Source organism: Orcinus orca, chromosome 21, assembly GCF_937001465.1.
Source record: "Orcinus orca chromosome 21, mOrcOrc1.1, whole genome shotgun sequence".
NCBI classification, from domain to species: Eukaryota; Metazoa; Chordata; class Mammalia; order Artiodactyla; family Delphinidae; genus Orcinus; species Orcinus orca.
The window spans coordinates 5,804,677-5,819,660 of NC_064579.1; the positions used below are offsets into that span (position 1 = coordinate 5,804,677).

The 14,984-nt window shown below is 40.0% G+C and overlaps 1 protein-coding gene across 3 annotated transcripts in view; it reads right to left on the reverse strand.

Moving 5' to 3' along the window:
- Positions 1 to 7,718: 7,718 nt before the first annotated feature.
- The window catches only part of BAG4 (BAG cochaperone 4), a 34,704-nt gene continuing 27,438 nt past the window's right edge, over positions 7,719 to 14,984 (reverse strand). For 2 of the 3 annotated variants that reach the window (XM_004284884.3, XM_004284882.4), the window contains one exon: positions 7,719 to 14,756. In XM_004284884.3, the coding sequence (XP_004284932.1) occupies positions 14,265 to 14,756 (492 nt within the window). In that variant the 3' untranslated portion in view covers positions 7,719 to 14,264. The remainder of the gene's footprint in view (positions 14,757 to 14,984) is intronic. The other variant, XR_007474681.1, reaches the window with a different exon arrangement.

The following is a 14,984-nucleotide window of genomic DNA, read 5'->3' on the forward strand; positions in this document are numbered from 1 at the left end:
TGCAGATGAAATGGAGCAGGACCCCACGGTCCCTGCCCCTCACCCCATGTCCTCAGCCCGCCTTTTGTCTGTGGAAAAACTTTAGCCAAAGAATAAGTTTAATCAGAGAAGTGAGAAAATGCAGAAACAAAGGAAAACAGTCAAAGGAGACCAAATAATAGTTTAGTCATTAAGCATAGTCAAGGACCTTCAGTCCCTCAAGGGCTATAGATAATATTCTGAGCCGTATCCTGTGAGCTGTCTTACAGATACTGAAATCCCCACCAGGTGGAAGAAGTTAACTACATGATGACCAGACTGTAGCCATGACATAAGCTGCCACAATTCCAAGAACTGGCCTCAAAGAAATGGAAACCCTGGAACTAAAGATTAACTGTTCTTAAAACAACCAAGATGACGCTGACCAGACCACCGCATTACTGGTTTCACGATGACTGTCCGAACTGACTGTGCTGTTCTGCTCCTGCCTATGCAACCCTGAAACTCCCCTTTAAAAGCCCCTGTCCCCTGAGAGCAGTCGGGAGTTGGTTCTTGGACAGGAGTCCACCCCCTCCCCCAGTTGCCAGCCTCCAAAATAAAGCAACCTTTCCCTTCCTACCAACACTCATCTCTCGAGAATTGGCTTTCCAGCGGCAAGCAGCCGGACCTGGGTTCGGTAACACAGAGAGGATGAAGAAAGCCAGGACTGTGCCCCAGCCTCTAGGATCCTGTCAGATGACTAGCTAATATAACTAATACCAGTAGCTAGCTTTTAACTCTATGTTGTAGGTAACAACTGTAAGCATTTGACAAGTATAATCCCATTTAATTCTCACAGCAACCTGGTGAAGTAGGTTATCCCTATTTGCAGAGGTAGAATGACTCACATACTACCAGCAAGTGATGGAGCCAATGTAAACACAAGGTCTGTCTTCAGAGCCTGCACCTAAGTAACTTACCTAAAATCGCAGTTAAGTGATAGAACGGGAACTTGAATTTAGGCCTTCTTTCTCCAAATCCCTGTTGCAGCCTCTATACCAGCTGTTCTCAATTTTCTTTTTTTGTCTCAGGACCCTTTATACTTTTAATTATTGAGAACTCTATAAAGAGTGTTTATGTAGATTGTATCTACCACTATTTACTGTACTAGATGTTAAAACCGAGAAATTTAAACATTTAATTCATTTAAAAATAAGAAAATCCATTATATGTAAATATTTTTACAGAAAAATAACTAGTTTCCAAAATAATTGTTTAAAAACCAGAGAAAAGGATGACATTGCTTTACATTTTTGTGAATTTCTTTAATGTCTGGCTTGATAGAAAACCACTGGATTCTTATATCTGCCTCTGCATTCAACCTGTTACAATTTTAGTTTTGGTTGAAGTATATAAGGAAAATCCAGCCTCACTCCACTGTGCAGTTGAAGAAAGAAGGAATCTTTTTTTTTTTTTTTTTTTTGTGGTACGCGGGCCTCTCACTGTTGTGGCCTCTCCCATTGCAGAGCACAGGCTCCGGACGCGCAGGCTCAGCGGCCATGGCTCACTGGGCCCAGCCGCTCCGCGGCATGTGGGATCTTCCCGGACCAGGGCACGAACCCGTATCCCCTGCATCGGCAGGCGGGCTCTCAACCACTGCGCCACCAGGGAAGCCCAAGAAGGAATCTTTTAATGGCCTTTTCAGATAATTGTGGAGTATTCTTTTTACTACTACAATAAAATTCAACAAATGGTAGGTTCTTAAAAGTTAGTTGCAATGTGGAATCTGAAAACATATTAGTGAATTTTTGTACTCTGATACTTTAAAACCCATTGGTCTTGGGCTTCCCTGGCAGTCTGGTGGTTAAGACTCTGCGCTTCTGCTGCAGGGCGCGTGGGTTCGATCCCTGGTCGGGGAAGTTCCACATGCCGCAAGGTGCGGCAAAAAAACAAAAAATCCCCACCATTGGTCTATCTTGCACTTTGAATAGATCTTTTACCCATGCATGACTGATGACATCATGCATTGGTCATTTGTAAAATTTCAGTTCACTGAGCTATGCAGCCTTTCAAATGTTAACGTATTTCACTATTTTTTTAATTACCACCAATCTAATTAGAAGTCTTTTAAGTATCAGGAAGCTGTCAAGCTCATAGCAGATAAAAGTCTTCCAAAATCCTTTTTACTGTAAAGGTCTAATTTCATTATTGGCAACAAATACTGTCAGTTGTTTTCCTTGAAGTAACAATCTCACTTTTTCTAGAAAAGTTCTGCCAAATACCTAAATCTGCATAGCCACAGTTTGTCTGTCGTTTGTACTTTCAACTAAAAATGATGTTCCATGAAAATAATAGTAGTTAGTTCAGTTACCAAGTCAAATAATGTCACGTGCTTTTTCCTCAAGTGACCAGCTGCAATATATTGGTCATTCAGATTAATGTATATATTAATTCACAATTCCTAGCTCACAGCTCCCAAAACCCTTGGACTTTCCTGAGCTATAAAAGCAGTGAGATAATATTTGGTCTCTTGTCCTCAGGTCCTGAAAACGCTTCAGAGAAAGTGACTTTTGGATCCCACAGAAGGAGGGTGGCTGCTTGCCAGGAGAGCCAACCATGTGATTAGAGGGTGGGACCTTTCAGTCCCAACGCCCAACCTCTAGGGAGGGCAAAGCGGCTGGAGGTTGAATTCGTTGCCAACGGCCAGTGACTGAGTCATGCCTTTGTAATGAAGCCTCACTAAAAATCCAAAGGACAGGGTTCAGAGAGCTTCCACGTTGGGGAACATGTGAGGACTGGGGAGAGTGGTGCACCTGGAGAGGGAACGGAAGGTCTGCCCCCTGTCCCCAGGCCATGCCCTATGTATCTCTATCATTCATCTGGCTGTGGTTTTATATCCTTTTATAATAAACTGGTAATCTAGTAAATAAATCGGTTTTCCTGAGTTCTGTGAGCCGTGCTAGCAAGTTAACTGAAGCCAAGGAGGAAGTCATGGGAACGTCTGGCCTATAAGAATTGCTTGTTGGTGTGTGGAGGCCTCTACACACACACTGGAATTGGGTCCAGGAACGCTTTTCCCCAGTGTACTTCAGCCCGCAGAATTGTTTCCTGCGTACTAATCATTTTGTCACACAGAATGTGAAAAAGGTGTGAACTCAAGGGTTACGAGTTAATAAAAATAATTTTTACTCTTCATGAAGTATATTTTTAAGTGAAACTGGCACTGTTTTTATTACAAATTCATGGCAGTGGACAATACGGTGACTGGTAGAACAATTTGTTTCCACTGCCTTAATTCCTGGTAAGGCGCCAGCAATTTTACCCACCATTGCTTTTCCATCAACAGTGCAAATGTCAACAGCATAGCAAAAAAGGCAAATCATGTCCTGGTACAATTAAGAAAACCGTTTCGATCTTGTGACCCCTAAAGGGGTCTCTGAGACTCCCAGCCTCCATGGACCACCCTTTGAGAACGACAACAATTAAATGTGCCTAATCTGGGGCTTGGAATACAAAAGCAATGAATAACACAATACCTACCCTGAAGGAGTTCACAGCTCAATAGGAAACACAGGCAGGTAAACAAATAAATATATCTTGTTGAACACAGATGTAGAGAGCAAATGTATGGACACCAAGGGGGAACGGGAGGTGGGGTGGGATGAACTGGGAGACTGAGATTGACACATATACACTACTATGTATAAAACAGACAACTAATGAAAACCTACAGTACAGCCCAGAGAACTCTACTTGGTGCTCTGTGGTGACCTAAAAAGGAAGGAAATGCAAAAAAGAAGAGATATATGTAAAAAAAAAAAAAAAAAGAAAAAGAAAAGCACAGGAATATGAACATTTCTTCATATTCCCATGACAATAAATACTCTGGGTTCAAACCTCAAAAAAAAAAAAAGTATCGCGTTGACTGCTACAACAGAGACCAGATACACCAATAGTTACAAGAGAGGGGGTAATCTCATGTCCAGGCATACCTCCAGAAATTCTCATTCAGTAGGTCTTCGGTGGGATTCAGGAATCTGCATTCTAAACAAGCCCTCTTGGTGATTTGGATGCAGACAGCATGAGATCCACACTTTGAGAAACACTGCCTTAAGAAGTATAAATTCTAGGTTTCCAAGAAGGCCCAGCAGGTAGGTAGTTTCAGAAAGAGAGAATATCTGATATCTCTCAAAAAACCACCAGTTGGGCTTCCCTGGTGGCACAGTGGTTAAGAATCCGCCTGCCAATGCAGGGGACACAGGTTCAAGCCCTGGTCCGGGAAGATCCCACATGCCGCGGAGCAACTAAGCCCATGCGCCACAACTACTGAGCCTGTGCTCTAGAGCCTGTGAGCCACAACTACTGAAGCCCGCGCGCCTACAGCCCGTGCTCCGCAACAAGAGAAGCCACCGCAATGAGAAGCCCACACACCGCGATGAAGAGTAGCCCTCGCTCGCCGCAACTAGAGAAAGCCCACGCACAGCAATGAAGACCCAACGCAGCCAAAAATAAATAAATAAAATAAATTAATTTTTTTTAAAAAAGAAAGAAACCACCAGTTAATTTCACTGGCTATTGCTGTTGCAGTGGTATATCAAATCTTTTACCAGAAAAAGGCTTAAAAGGTAAAATCTGAAACAAAGTCTATTTTTTCCCTTTCAATGCTCCAGCACAGGAGACAACAAACTTTCTTCTGTAAAGGGCCAGATATTTTAGGCTGTGTGGGCTGTAAGGTTTCTGTGGCATCTAATCAGTTTTGCTGTAGCACAAAAGCAGCCAGAGACAGTATGTAAACCACTGGGTGTGGCTGTGTCCCAATAAAACTTTATTTACAAAAACAGGCAGTGGGTTAAATTTGGTCCCTGGTGGTAGTTTGCTGACTCCATGCTCCAGTGCAAAAGATAATGCTAATGGCCAGTAAGCTGCCTAAAGAGCAAAAGCAACAGTCTAAGGGTCATGAAACAACTGGATTTCACATCTAAAGTCGGAATAATTGTTAGGCATCAAAAGGTATTGTGTTGAGTGCCTATCAAGGGACTAGGTGCTACGAGGATACATAGTTTTTGGAGACAGAAGTTCTCAACCCCTGGTGGACACGTCGGCATCAAAAGTTGAGAAAACTCCGCAGTTGTTTCTGATGATCTGACAATAAAATAACAAGGCCAGGCTGTGACAGTGATTCTCAAACTCTAATGAATAGAAGGGTATGCTAAGTAGATTCTTTAAATTTCAGGTCCAAACCCAAGATAGTTAATCAGAGGGGTCATGAATCTATATTTTAAACAAGAATATACAGGCTGCTGCTATGACTTTGTTTATAAAAGAATGTTAGAACTAGAGGAACCATAGAGACATCAGTGTGACGTTCTCTTCCAGCCCAAAGTTGGTGAGTTTTATAAGTCCATAAACCATTCATAAAAATGCATTTTATTACTTTATAGCCACAACTGAATAGTTCCTGCCCTCAAGCTGAATAATCTTAGATTTTTTTTTCCCACTTTGAGGCAAGTGATTTGCCTCTGTCTCACTTCAATGAAGACTGTTTTGAGCTGATAACTTCAGTTGAAGCTGTGCAGCAAGGTGTCTCCTTGGGCCCCTGGAGGTTTCCATCAAGCCAAGGTTTCCTCTTGGCTAGGGTTGTCGAATTGAGCATATGTAAATGTAGCAAATGCAAAAGTTAAATACAACACTTTTAGGAAACAATAAGAGAAAATCTTCAGGAACTGGGGGTAAGCAATGAGTTCTTAGAGACTTGACACCAAAAGTTCTCAGAAGGAAAAACTGATAAATAGGATTGCATCAAAATTAAAAACTTTTGCTCTGTGAAAAACTCTGTAAAGAGGATGAAAAGACAAGCGACAGACTGGGATAAAATACTTGCAAAGCACCAATCTGACAAAAGACCAGTATCTAGAAAACACATAGAATTCTTAAAACTCAGCAGTGAAAAGACAAACAATGGAACCCAAATTTATTTTCAATATCATTCTTCAATAAGAGGGACCAGGGCTTCTTGGAGGAGCAAATGGTTCTAGCGCTGGAACAGGAAATATGCAGGATGAGCCTGAAGAATCATGTAGTGCCAGAAAGTGAGGAGGGCTCCAAAAAAAAAAGCCCCCACAATCATGGGGGTATGTCAAAAGGACACAACTGAAAGAGCTCCCAATGGCCAAAGCAAGACATTCTGAGCAACAAAATAAATAAGGTAGGGCTTCCCTGGTGGCGCAGTGGTTGAGAGTCCGCCTGCCGATGCAGGGAACATGGGTTTGTGCCCCGGTCCAGGAGGATCCCACGTGCCGCGGAGCGGCTGGGCCCGTGAGCCATGGCCGCTGAGCCTGCGCGTCCGGAGCCTGTGCTCCGCAACGGGAGAGGCCACAACAGTGAGAGGCCCGCGTACGGCATAAATAAGTAAATAAATAAATAAATAAATAAATAAAGTAGCATTAGATCATAACACAAAGTATAAAATAAATATCTATGGGTCCACACGGATATAAATGACTGATTAAACAAATAAATAAATGGGAGAGAATGACCAAATCTACCTTGCAGGTAAATTCTAAAGAATTAACATAGATAAACACCCTCACCGACATGGAGGATAACTCCCCATCCCCTAAGTGCGGAGCTGCAAATGGGGACTTCCAAAGAATACAGTATGAAAAGGGGGAAAAAAGAAATAGTAACTGTGTAGTGGAGAAACCTGACAGACTCTACCTCAGCCAGGTGATGAAGGTTAACATCAACAGTATGAGCTATGTAGATCGCAAATACATTTGATATATGATGAGAAAGGGCACTTACCTCTGTGGTCTTCCTCCCCCAAATCCAAGCCCCAGTGTAATTATGAGAAAAGCACCAGACAAATCCCAGTTGAGGGGCATTCTACAAAATATCTGACCTGTACTCCTCAAGGCTAGCAAACTCATCAGAAACAAGGAAAGTCATGGGCGTTCCCTGGTGGCCTAGTGGTTAGGATTCCAGGCTTTCACTGCCATGGCCCGGATCCAATCCCTGGTTGGGGAACTGAGATCCCACAAGCCATGCAGCGTGGCCAAAAAAAAAAAAAAAAAACCGAGAAAACAAACAAGCAAAGTCTGAGAAACCGGCACAGCCAAGAGGTTCCTAAGGAGGTATGATGACTAAATGTAATACAGTATCCCGAATGGCATCCTGGAAGAGGAAAACGGTGTTAGGTAAAACCAAAGGAAATCTGGATAAAGTATGGACTTTAGTCAACAAGAATGTATCAATACTGATCCATTAATTGTGACAAACGTACAACACCGATTTAAGGTGTTCATAACAGGGTGTGGGGTATATGGGAGTTCTGTAGTATCATCACAATTTTTCTGTACATCTAAAGTACTCTACAATAAGAAGTCTATTAAAATAAACCCAGTTAGCAAGTGGGCAAAAGACACACACAGACATTTTACAGAAGAGAATACACAGATGGCAAATAAGCACATGAAAAGATGTTCAACATCATTAACCATTAAGGAAATGCAAATTAAAGCACAATGAGATATCACTACCTACCTACCCATCAGAATGCTTAAACTAAAAAATAGTGACACCACCAAATACTGGCAAGAATGCAGAGAGATTCATACATTGCTGGTGGGAATGTAAAATGGTACAGCCACTCTAGAATAGTTTGGTAGTTTCCAAAAAATTAAACATGCAACTTTCATATGACCCAGAACTACACTCCTGGGCATTTATCCCAAAGAAATGAAAACTATGTCCACACAAAAACCTGTACATGAATGTACATAGCAGCTTTATTCATAATAGCCCAAACTGGAAACAACCCATACATCCTTCAAGAGGTGAATGGTTGAACAAACTGTGGTACATCCATATCATAGACTACTACTTAGCAATAAAAAAGAACTACAGATACAGGAAACAACTTGGATGAATGTCAAGAGAGTTATGCTGAATGGAAAAAAAAAAAACAATCTCTAATGGTTACATACTATACAATACTATTTATACAGCATTCTCAAAAAGGACAAAATTTAGAAATGGAGAACAGATTAGTGGTTGCCAGGGGTTTAGCATGGTGGGAAAGGAGAAGCAGGTGCGGCTGTGAAAGGTCAACAGGAGGAAGAGTCATGGTGATGGGACTGTTCTGTATCTTGACCATATCAATGTCAATATCCTGGCGGTGACATCACAGTAAAGTTTTACAAGATGTTACCATTGAGAGAAACTGGGTAAAGGGTACAGGAAAGCTCTGAATTATTTCATAAAACTGCATGTGAATTTACAATTATCTCAAAATAAAAACTTTAATGAAAAAAATACAATATAGGGAATTCCCTGGCAGTCCACTGGTTAGGACCCCACACTCTCACTGCTGAGGGCTGGGTTCAATCCCTTGTCAGGGAACTAAAATCCCACAAGCCATGTGGCATGGCCAAAAAAATAAATATATAAATAATGCAATACAGTTGGTACTCCTATCGATGGGTTCCACATTCACGGACTCAACCAACTATGGACTGACAGTATTTGGAAAGAAAAAGAATTCAGGAAAGTTCCAAAAACTTGAATTTGCTGCATACCCGGCAACTATTTACATAGTATCTACATTGTATTTACACCTATTTACACAGCATTTACATTGTATTAGGTATTATAACTAGTCTAGAGATGACTTAAAGTGTATGGGAGGATATGCACAGGTTTTATGCAATACTACAACATTTTATATAAGGGACTTGAGCATCCATGGACTTTGGTATCCACGGCGGGGTCCTGGAACCAATCCCACGGATACCGAGGGATGACTGTACTCCTAGTTATCTTGGATTTCAGAAAAACAATCATTTTTAGTATCATTATGTCCCATGCCATATGTGGAACACACTGATACTAAAAGGTGACTTGTTGTTTATCTGAAATTCAAATGTAACTGAGGGTCCTATATTTTATCTGGCAATACTACCCTTGGCATTAGCTTACCAGGATAAGGTATATATTGCAAAATAAAAGAACATTTAAAAGTTGGCTACAGGGCTTCCCTGGTGGCGCAGTGGTTGAGAGTCCGCCTGCTGATGCAAGGGACACGGGTTCGTGCCCCGGTCCGGGAAGATCCCACATGCCGCGGAGCGGCTGGGCCCGTGAGCCATGGCCGTTGAGCCTGCGCGTCCAGAGCCTGTGCTCCGCAAAGGGAGAGGCCACAACAGTGAGAGGCCCACATAGCGCAAAAAAATAAATAAGTAAAAAAAGTTGGCTACAGAAAATGTGCCCTGATCTCAGAAACCCCTAAATCCTCCCTTCTCAGCAGCTGGCATCTCCTCTGCCTAACATTTTATTACAACAAATGTGCTACTGCCCACCACTCCTGATGAGAAAAGCCACATAGAGTATAAAACCCTCCTATCTTCACAGAGGAGTAAAAATTATCCACATAATCCTCCCTTCTCAACTTCAACTCAAAATAGCTATTCCCTCCAAGAAAGATTATGAAAAAATAATAATTAAACAGAATAGTTAGGAAGCATTTTCTAGAAGCAATTTGGGGTCTCCAGTATAACAACGCTGTAAAAAACACAACCAAGAAGTAATAGACATCTGAAAAATATCTCTAACATGAAAAAGATGGAGATTGAAAAAGAAAGGAAAACGCAACTTTGTAGGAAATTTATTTGAGAAGAAAAAAAATCAAGAAATTATCATTAATATCCTCAGAGATGTAAGATGCTACACCCACAAACAAGAGCAGAATCCCATAGAGAACACAGAGCACAAAAAAATTCCTAGAAACTAAAAATATGATAGATGAAACAAAATTCAGTGGAGTTGGAAGATAAAGGTGAGTAAATCCCCCACAAAGTACAGCAAAAAGGCAAAAAATGAAAGTAAAAAGATAAGTAAATCAAAGAACCAGTCTAAGAGATCTATAACAGAAACAGCAGGAATTCTAGAAAGATGTAACAGAGATTAGCGTAGCAGAGGAGGAAAAGAAACAAACAAACAAAACTCAAGAAAATGTTATAGGGCTTAAGGGCAGGAGTTTCCAGAACGAAATGTGCCCAGCAAAGTGGACAAAAACAGACCCATACCAACACTGTACTGTAGAGGGGACAAAAATATCCTACAAGCTTCCAGGAAGAAACACTAAGTTTTAAACAAAGGATCATGAAAACACATTTTCAAATATGCCAGATGGAAAAAAATTACTTCCTAGGCACCCTTTTCCAGGAAGCTACTGGGGAACATGCTCTACCAAAATGAGGGAATAAACTGAGAAAGAGAAAGACACAGGCTATGGAAAAAAGGAATCCAACAGAAGGGGTGGAGAGAATCCCCAGGATGAACAGAAGACACCAGAATGAAAGTATGCACCAGGAACATACAAGTGCTGCAGGCAGAGGGCTCCAGGAACGCGTCTTCAGGAGCCTAAAATTGATAAAATATGTCTGAGCATCTTAAGAGAAGATTTAGACAAATGATGGAGGGTTTGAGGTCAAATCAGTCATAAGCACATAGGCAAACAAAATAAGTATGACATGATTCATTCCAGAGAAAACAAGTTGTTGTTCAGGAAAAGAAAAGTAAGCAGTTTACTGCATGACTGAGCTCTGGGCAGCATTTACATAGTATAATAACGTACAACAGAATTACCATGTAAGTGGAGTGAGAAACTGGAGGGATCAGAGCTGGGATGTGTGTATGGTAGAGGCAGAGAGACCTAACCTTCATCCTCTACAACAGAAAATCAGTAGAAATGACCTAAAATTGATAAATCAAAAGGGAGCAATACAACTGTGTAATTAAAAAAATATGGAGATAATTTTTTTAAAAAACTCAATTGAAAGTAGTTACTTTTGTAGAAGGAAAAATGGGAGTGGAACCGAAGAGTGATCTTTTTCATAGAATTGACTTTTTTTAAAGATTTTCTTTTTTTTTGATGTGGACCATTTTTATAAAGTCTTTACTGAATCTGTTACAATATTGCTTCCGTTTTATGTTTTGGTTTTTTGGCCGCGAGGCACGTGGGATCTTAGCTCCCAGACCCGGGGTCAAACCCACACCCCCTACATTGGAAGGTAAAGTCTTAACCACTGGACCACCAGGAAGTCCCAGAATTGACTCTTTAAACTGCTAACTTCCATAGAATTATTTGAGTCTTCAAACTCATAACTTTTTTAAAAAGAAAAAAAGATGAAAAACTCCAGTCCTCAAGTATCCATCCCCCCCAAAACTTTTTTTAATGCCAATTTAATCCATATTCTTCAACTTAAAAAAAAAAATCTTCCCACCTCTAATGGTATTATATTAACCAACTACAAAACTGTTTTCAAAACCCCTTTTTTCAAAGCACTTAAAAGAATTCCCCACCAACAATGTAGAGACCAGCCCATCCTGCTAATACTTCATTGGGACTTAAATTCATCTAAATATTTACATTGGCGTTTATATTTGGAACAATAGTGGCTTATTATAGAGAACATAGCTGTGTTTAACATGCCAGATCTGGATAACTTTATTCAAGATTTTGACAGAAATTATCCCCAAAGTAATATTAAACTTAGACACTTTTTAAAAGTCCAGATGTGAAATACCAAAAAAAATTTGAATTCAGTCAAGAGTCAATACTAAGTCAAGAACTGAATCAGATCCACAAAAAATGAATACTATTTTCCTTCTTATATTCACTATATTTTCTGGCACAGGTTGCAATTTAGTTTTCCTTTCCTTGACATTGGCATTTGGAATCATTTTAACATGGTTTACACCTTTAACTTCTAAGTCTGTACTTACCCTGAATATCTTATTATAATTAAAATTATAAATCCAGAAGCAATAGCCCTCCCTTACAGAAAGAATCCAACTAATACATGTAGAAGGAATAAGAGAAACAAAGTCACATTCGAACACCACAGTAGTAACAAGCAAGATCTGCCAGTGGATACAAAAATGAGTGGGCAAAAGTTTAAGCAGAAACAGTACATTTGCATAGCTCACATTATCTCTAGCAAACATTCAGTCATTACAAAGGAAAACATAGTAAGTTTACAGCAGAGAATCCTAGCAGACGCCACCTCAGGTAGTGGCTAAGGTTAATAACACCAGAAATACATTACCGCATCAGGTGTCAAGATACACTGTCACAGATCGGAGGACGCTATGATGACATGACAACTAAATGCGAGGCAGGATCCTGGATTGGATCCTGAAACAGTGAAAGGACATTAGTGAAAAGACTAGAAAATCCCTACTTTCAAAACTCTCTACTTTAGTTAATAGCATTATATCAAGGCTAATTTCTTAACTTGACAAATGTTCTACAGCTATGTAAGATGTTAATATAAAGGGAAGGTGAGCGAAGAGTATACAGAAACCGCTGTTTTTGCAACTCTTCAGGAGGTCTAAAATTATCTCAAAACTAAAAAAAAAACTGTTAAAAAACACACACACACATATATATGTGTGTGTGTATAATGTGTGATTTATAGATTAAAAAAATCAAGACCTCAGGGAAATTGGTATCTTGGGCACTCAGTTAAAAAATAGTGTTCTCTCCTGTATTAGCCATTGTCTCACTGGTTTATGTTAACTTAGCTTTAAGGTTCTCCCCCTTCTGAATATTTAAAGTACAACTTTTAAATTTTCATAGAAAAGCCTTTTGTAACATTCCTATATTAGGCCAAAAATAAAAATCCTAGAATAAAATTGTCACCATATTATCTCATAAAATCACTCATACCAACCTAAGGCCCGGCCAGTATTTTTACTTTACTTTTTCTCGTCATATAATATGTTTGTATTGGTTTTTTTTTATAAGGAGAGGAGATGGCTGGTGGATTTATTTTCTTGTTAATAGGCCTGGCAGTCAAGGAAAAAAAATCACTTGGATATCTTAAGAAACAGCAGTTTTTCCAATAACAGATACTGCATACTGGAACTCACTTCAGATGAAAAAAGTAAGTTATCTACCTAAGTCTCTTCTACATGATAGCATAGAGCTACCCGAGCAAATCCAGCTAAGACCCTTTCAATATCCCTTCCTTAAATCTGGCTCTAAAATGACTGTTATTAGTGATGGTAAACATCTTTTTAATAAAACAGGCAATACTGTCTATGCAATTTATTCTAGGGAAACAAAGATAAACATCAAATCTACCTTTAAAAGAAGAACACAATTTCCCACTCTAGCTATGGCTGATTCATTCCCTGAGCATGAATCCTCTTTTACCGTCGTCGTTTCTTACTGTAAACTGAGCAGATACACTGAGCTGGAATCTCCTCATAGGGATCCTGATGGTGAAGCTAATATTTTAGATGGAGAACAGCATTCCCAAATGGTTGTATTTATTACTTTTGCAGTTACTTTTGCAGTTATTATTTCTACGTGCTGTGGCATTTAATTTTTAATCTGTGTTCATCACACTGCTCCATACGCAAGCAGCTGTAGTAAAAAGATAATTAAGGGGGAAGAAAGGAAATTTTAAAGTGGCTCTTCATCCAAATACGATTAAGACAGCGAAAAAGGGAAGAGCCCCATTTTCATTCCTATACCCATGCCATTTCCAAATTAACCTTCCAACAGCAACATGAAAAATACAAGTGGCAAAACTCTAACCTAATGATCTATACAAAAAAGGAGACAAGCTACCTCAGGAACTCACTACACAGTGCAATATATTCAAGTGGTGAAAAGATATAAATTCATCCAGAACTGCCATACTATCTGGCTGTCAGTATAGTCTCTTGAGTAATTATATTAAACATATTACTACAAAATGTACCAAGAAGTAGAGAATAACACTGTATTTGTGAACTACAAGTAACAAAACAAAACAGAGGTCCAAGAAGGCTGAAGTCCAAGCTATAATTTACACACATAGTGTACGGTGAAAGCAGTCACAATGTACAAAAATGTGACAAGTAATCCAGATGTCTAAAAAAACAGAGCCTGTTTGTCTCAGACAACATCCAGTCTTATCCGGTAGGTTTCTGATAAGCCTGTTACATAAGGTGGATTTCCCTCCTGCTGATAAGAAGCAGCTTGCAGATACCCATAAATTTCTTAAGGGGTGAGTCTACTTGGCAATACTGATAACTCCATAGCTTCCTATTACATTCATTGGTCTGAAAACTGAAAACAACTCATAACCCAACTGTTCTTCCACGTCCTTTACCAGTTTTTCAAGTTTTATATCAAAGGAAAGTTGGAATGTATTGCTTCTTCTCCTCAACAGGCATTTCAAAAAGAGGGTAGTTAACCAAAATCAAGAGTTCTTTGGTCAAGTTAGTAACAGGCTTCCCCTTTGTTCTAAATCCCTTCATAATCCTTTTTTTTCCAATTTTTCCAGTATGGCCTGGATTTTACAAACAGCCTCTTTCCTGGCCTGCCGGACAGAGTCCTGGCCCCCAGTTTCAACTGAATCCAGTTCCAAAAGTTCCTTGGTTAGCATTTCTTCCAAAAGCCAGTATGCTTTGTCTGTCTTTTTTCCTACAAACTCTTCTACTTCTTGCTCAAGATACTGGACCTTCTCCAGCACATGTATGATTTTTTTAATACTTGGCGGAGTCCCTTCATCTGAAGATAAACACTCTTCAGGAAGATTATGACTCTGATCTTGATTGCTGGTATGCTCGTTGGTGGCATTACCATACAGCTGAGGCTCAGCAGTATATTGGACTTGGGAATCCAAGAGCTCTGAATTATCATTGTTCACTGTTCCCGAGGACTCGTACTGATGGACATGGACACTGCAAGGAAGGTTGTGCCGGTTCATGCCTTGATCTGATTGGCTATAGGGGTATGAGGAATCCTTGGAGTAGGAGAGCAAAGAGGGGAAAAAAGCTGTTTTAATGGAGATCCATCAACATCAGATTTGTTAGCCCACATCTTTCACCTGACCAGGAAGGTACATGAAGACTCCCCACCCATAAAAGTGGACGGCCCTCCTTAATCATTTGAGAAGAATACAGCCCTAAAAAGATAAAAGGCAGAGAATTCCTGAGTATAAAGGCTGGAATCTACCCTGAGACAGGTCATC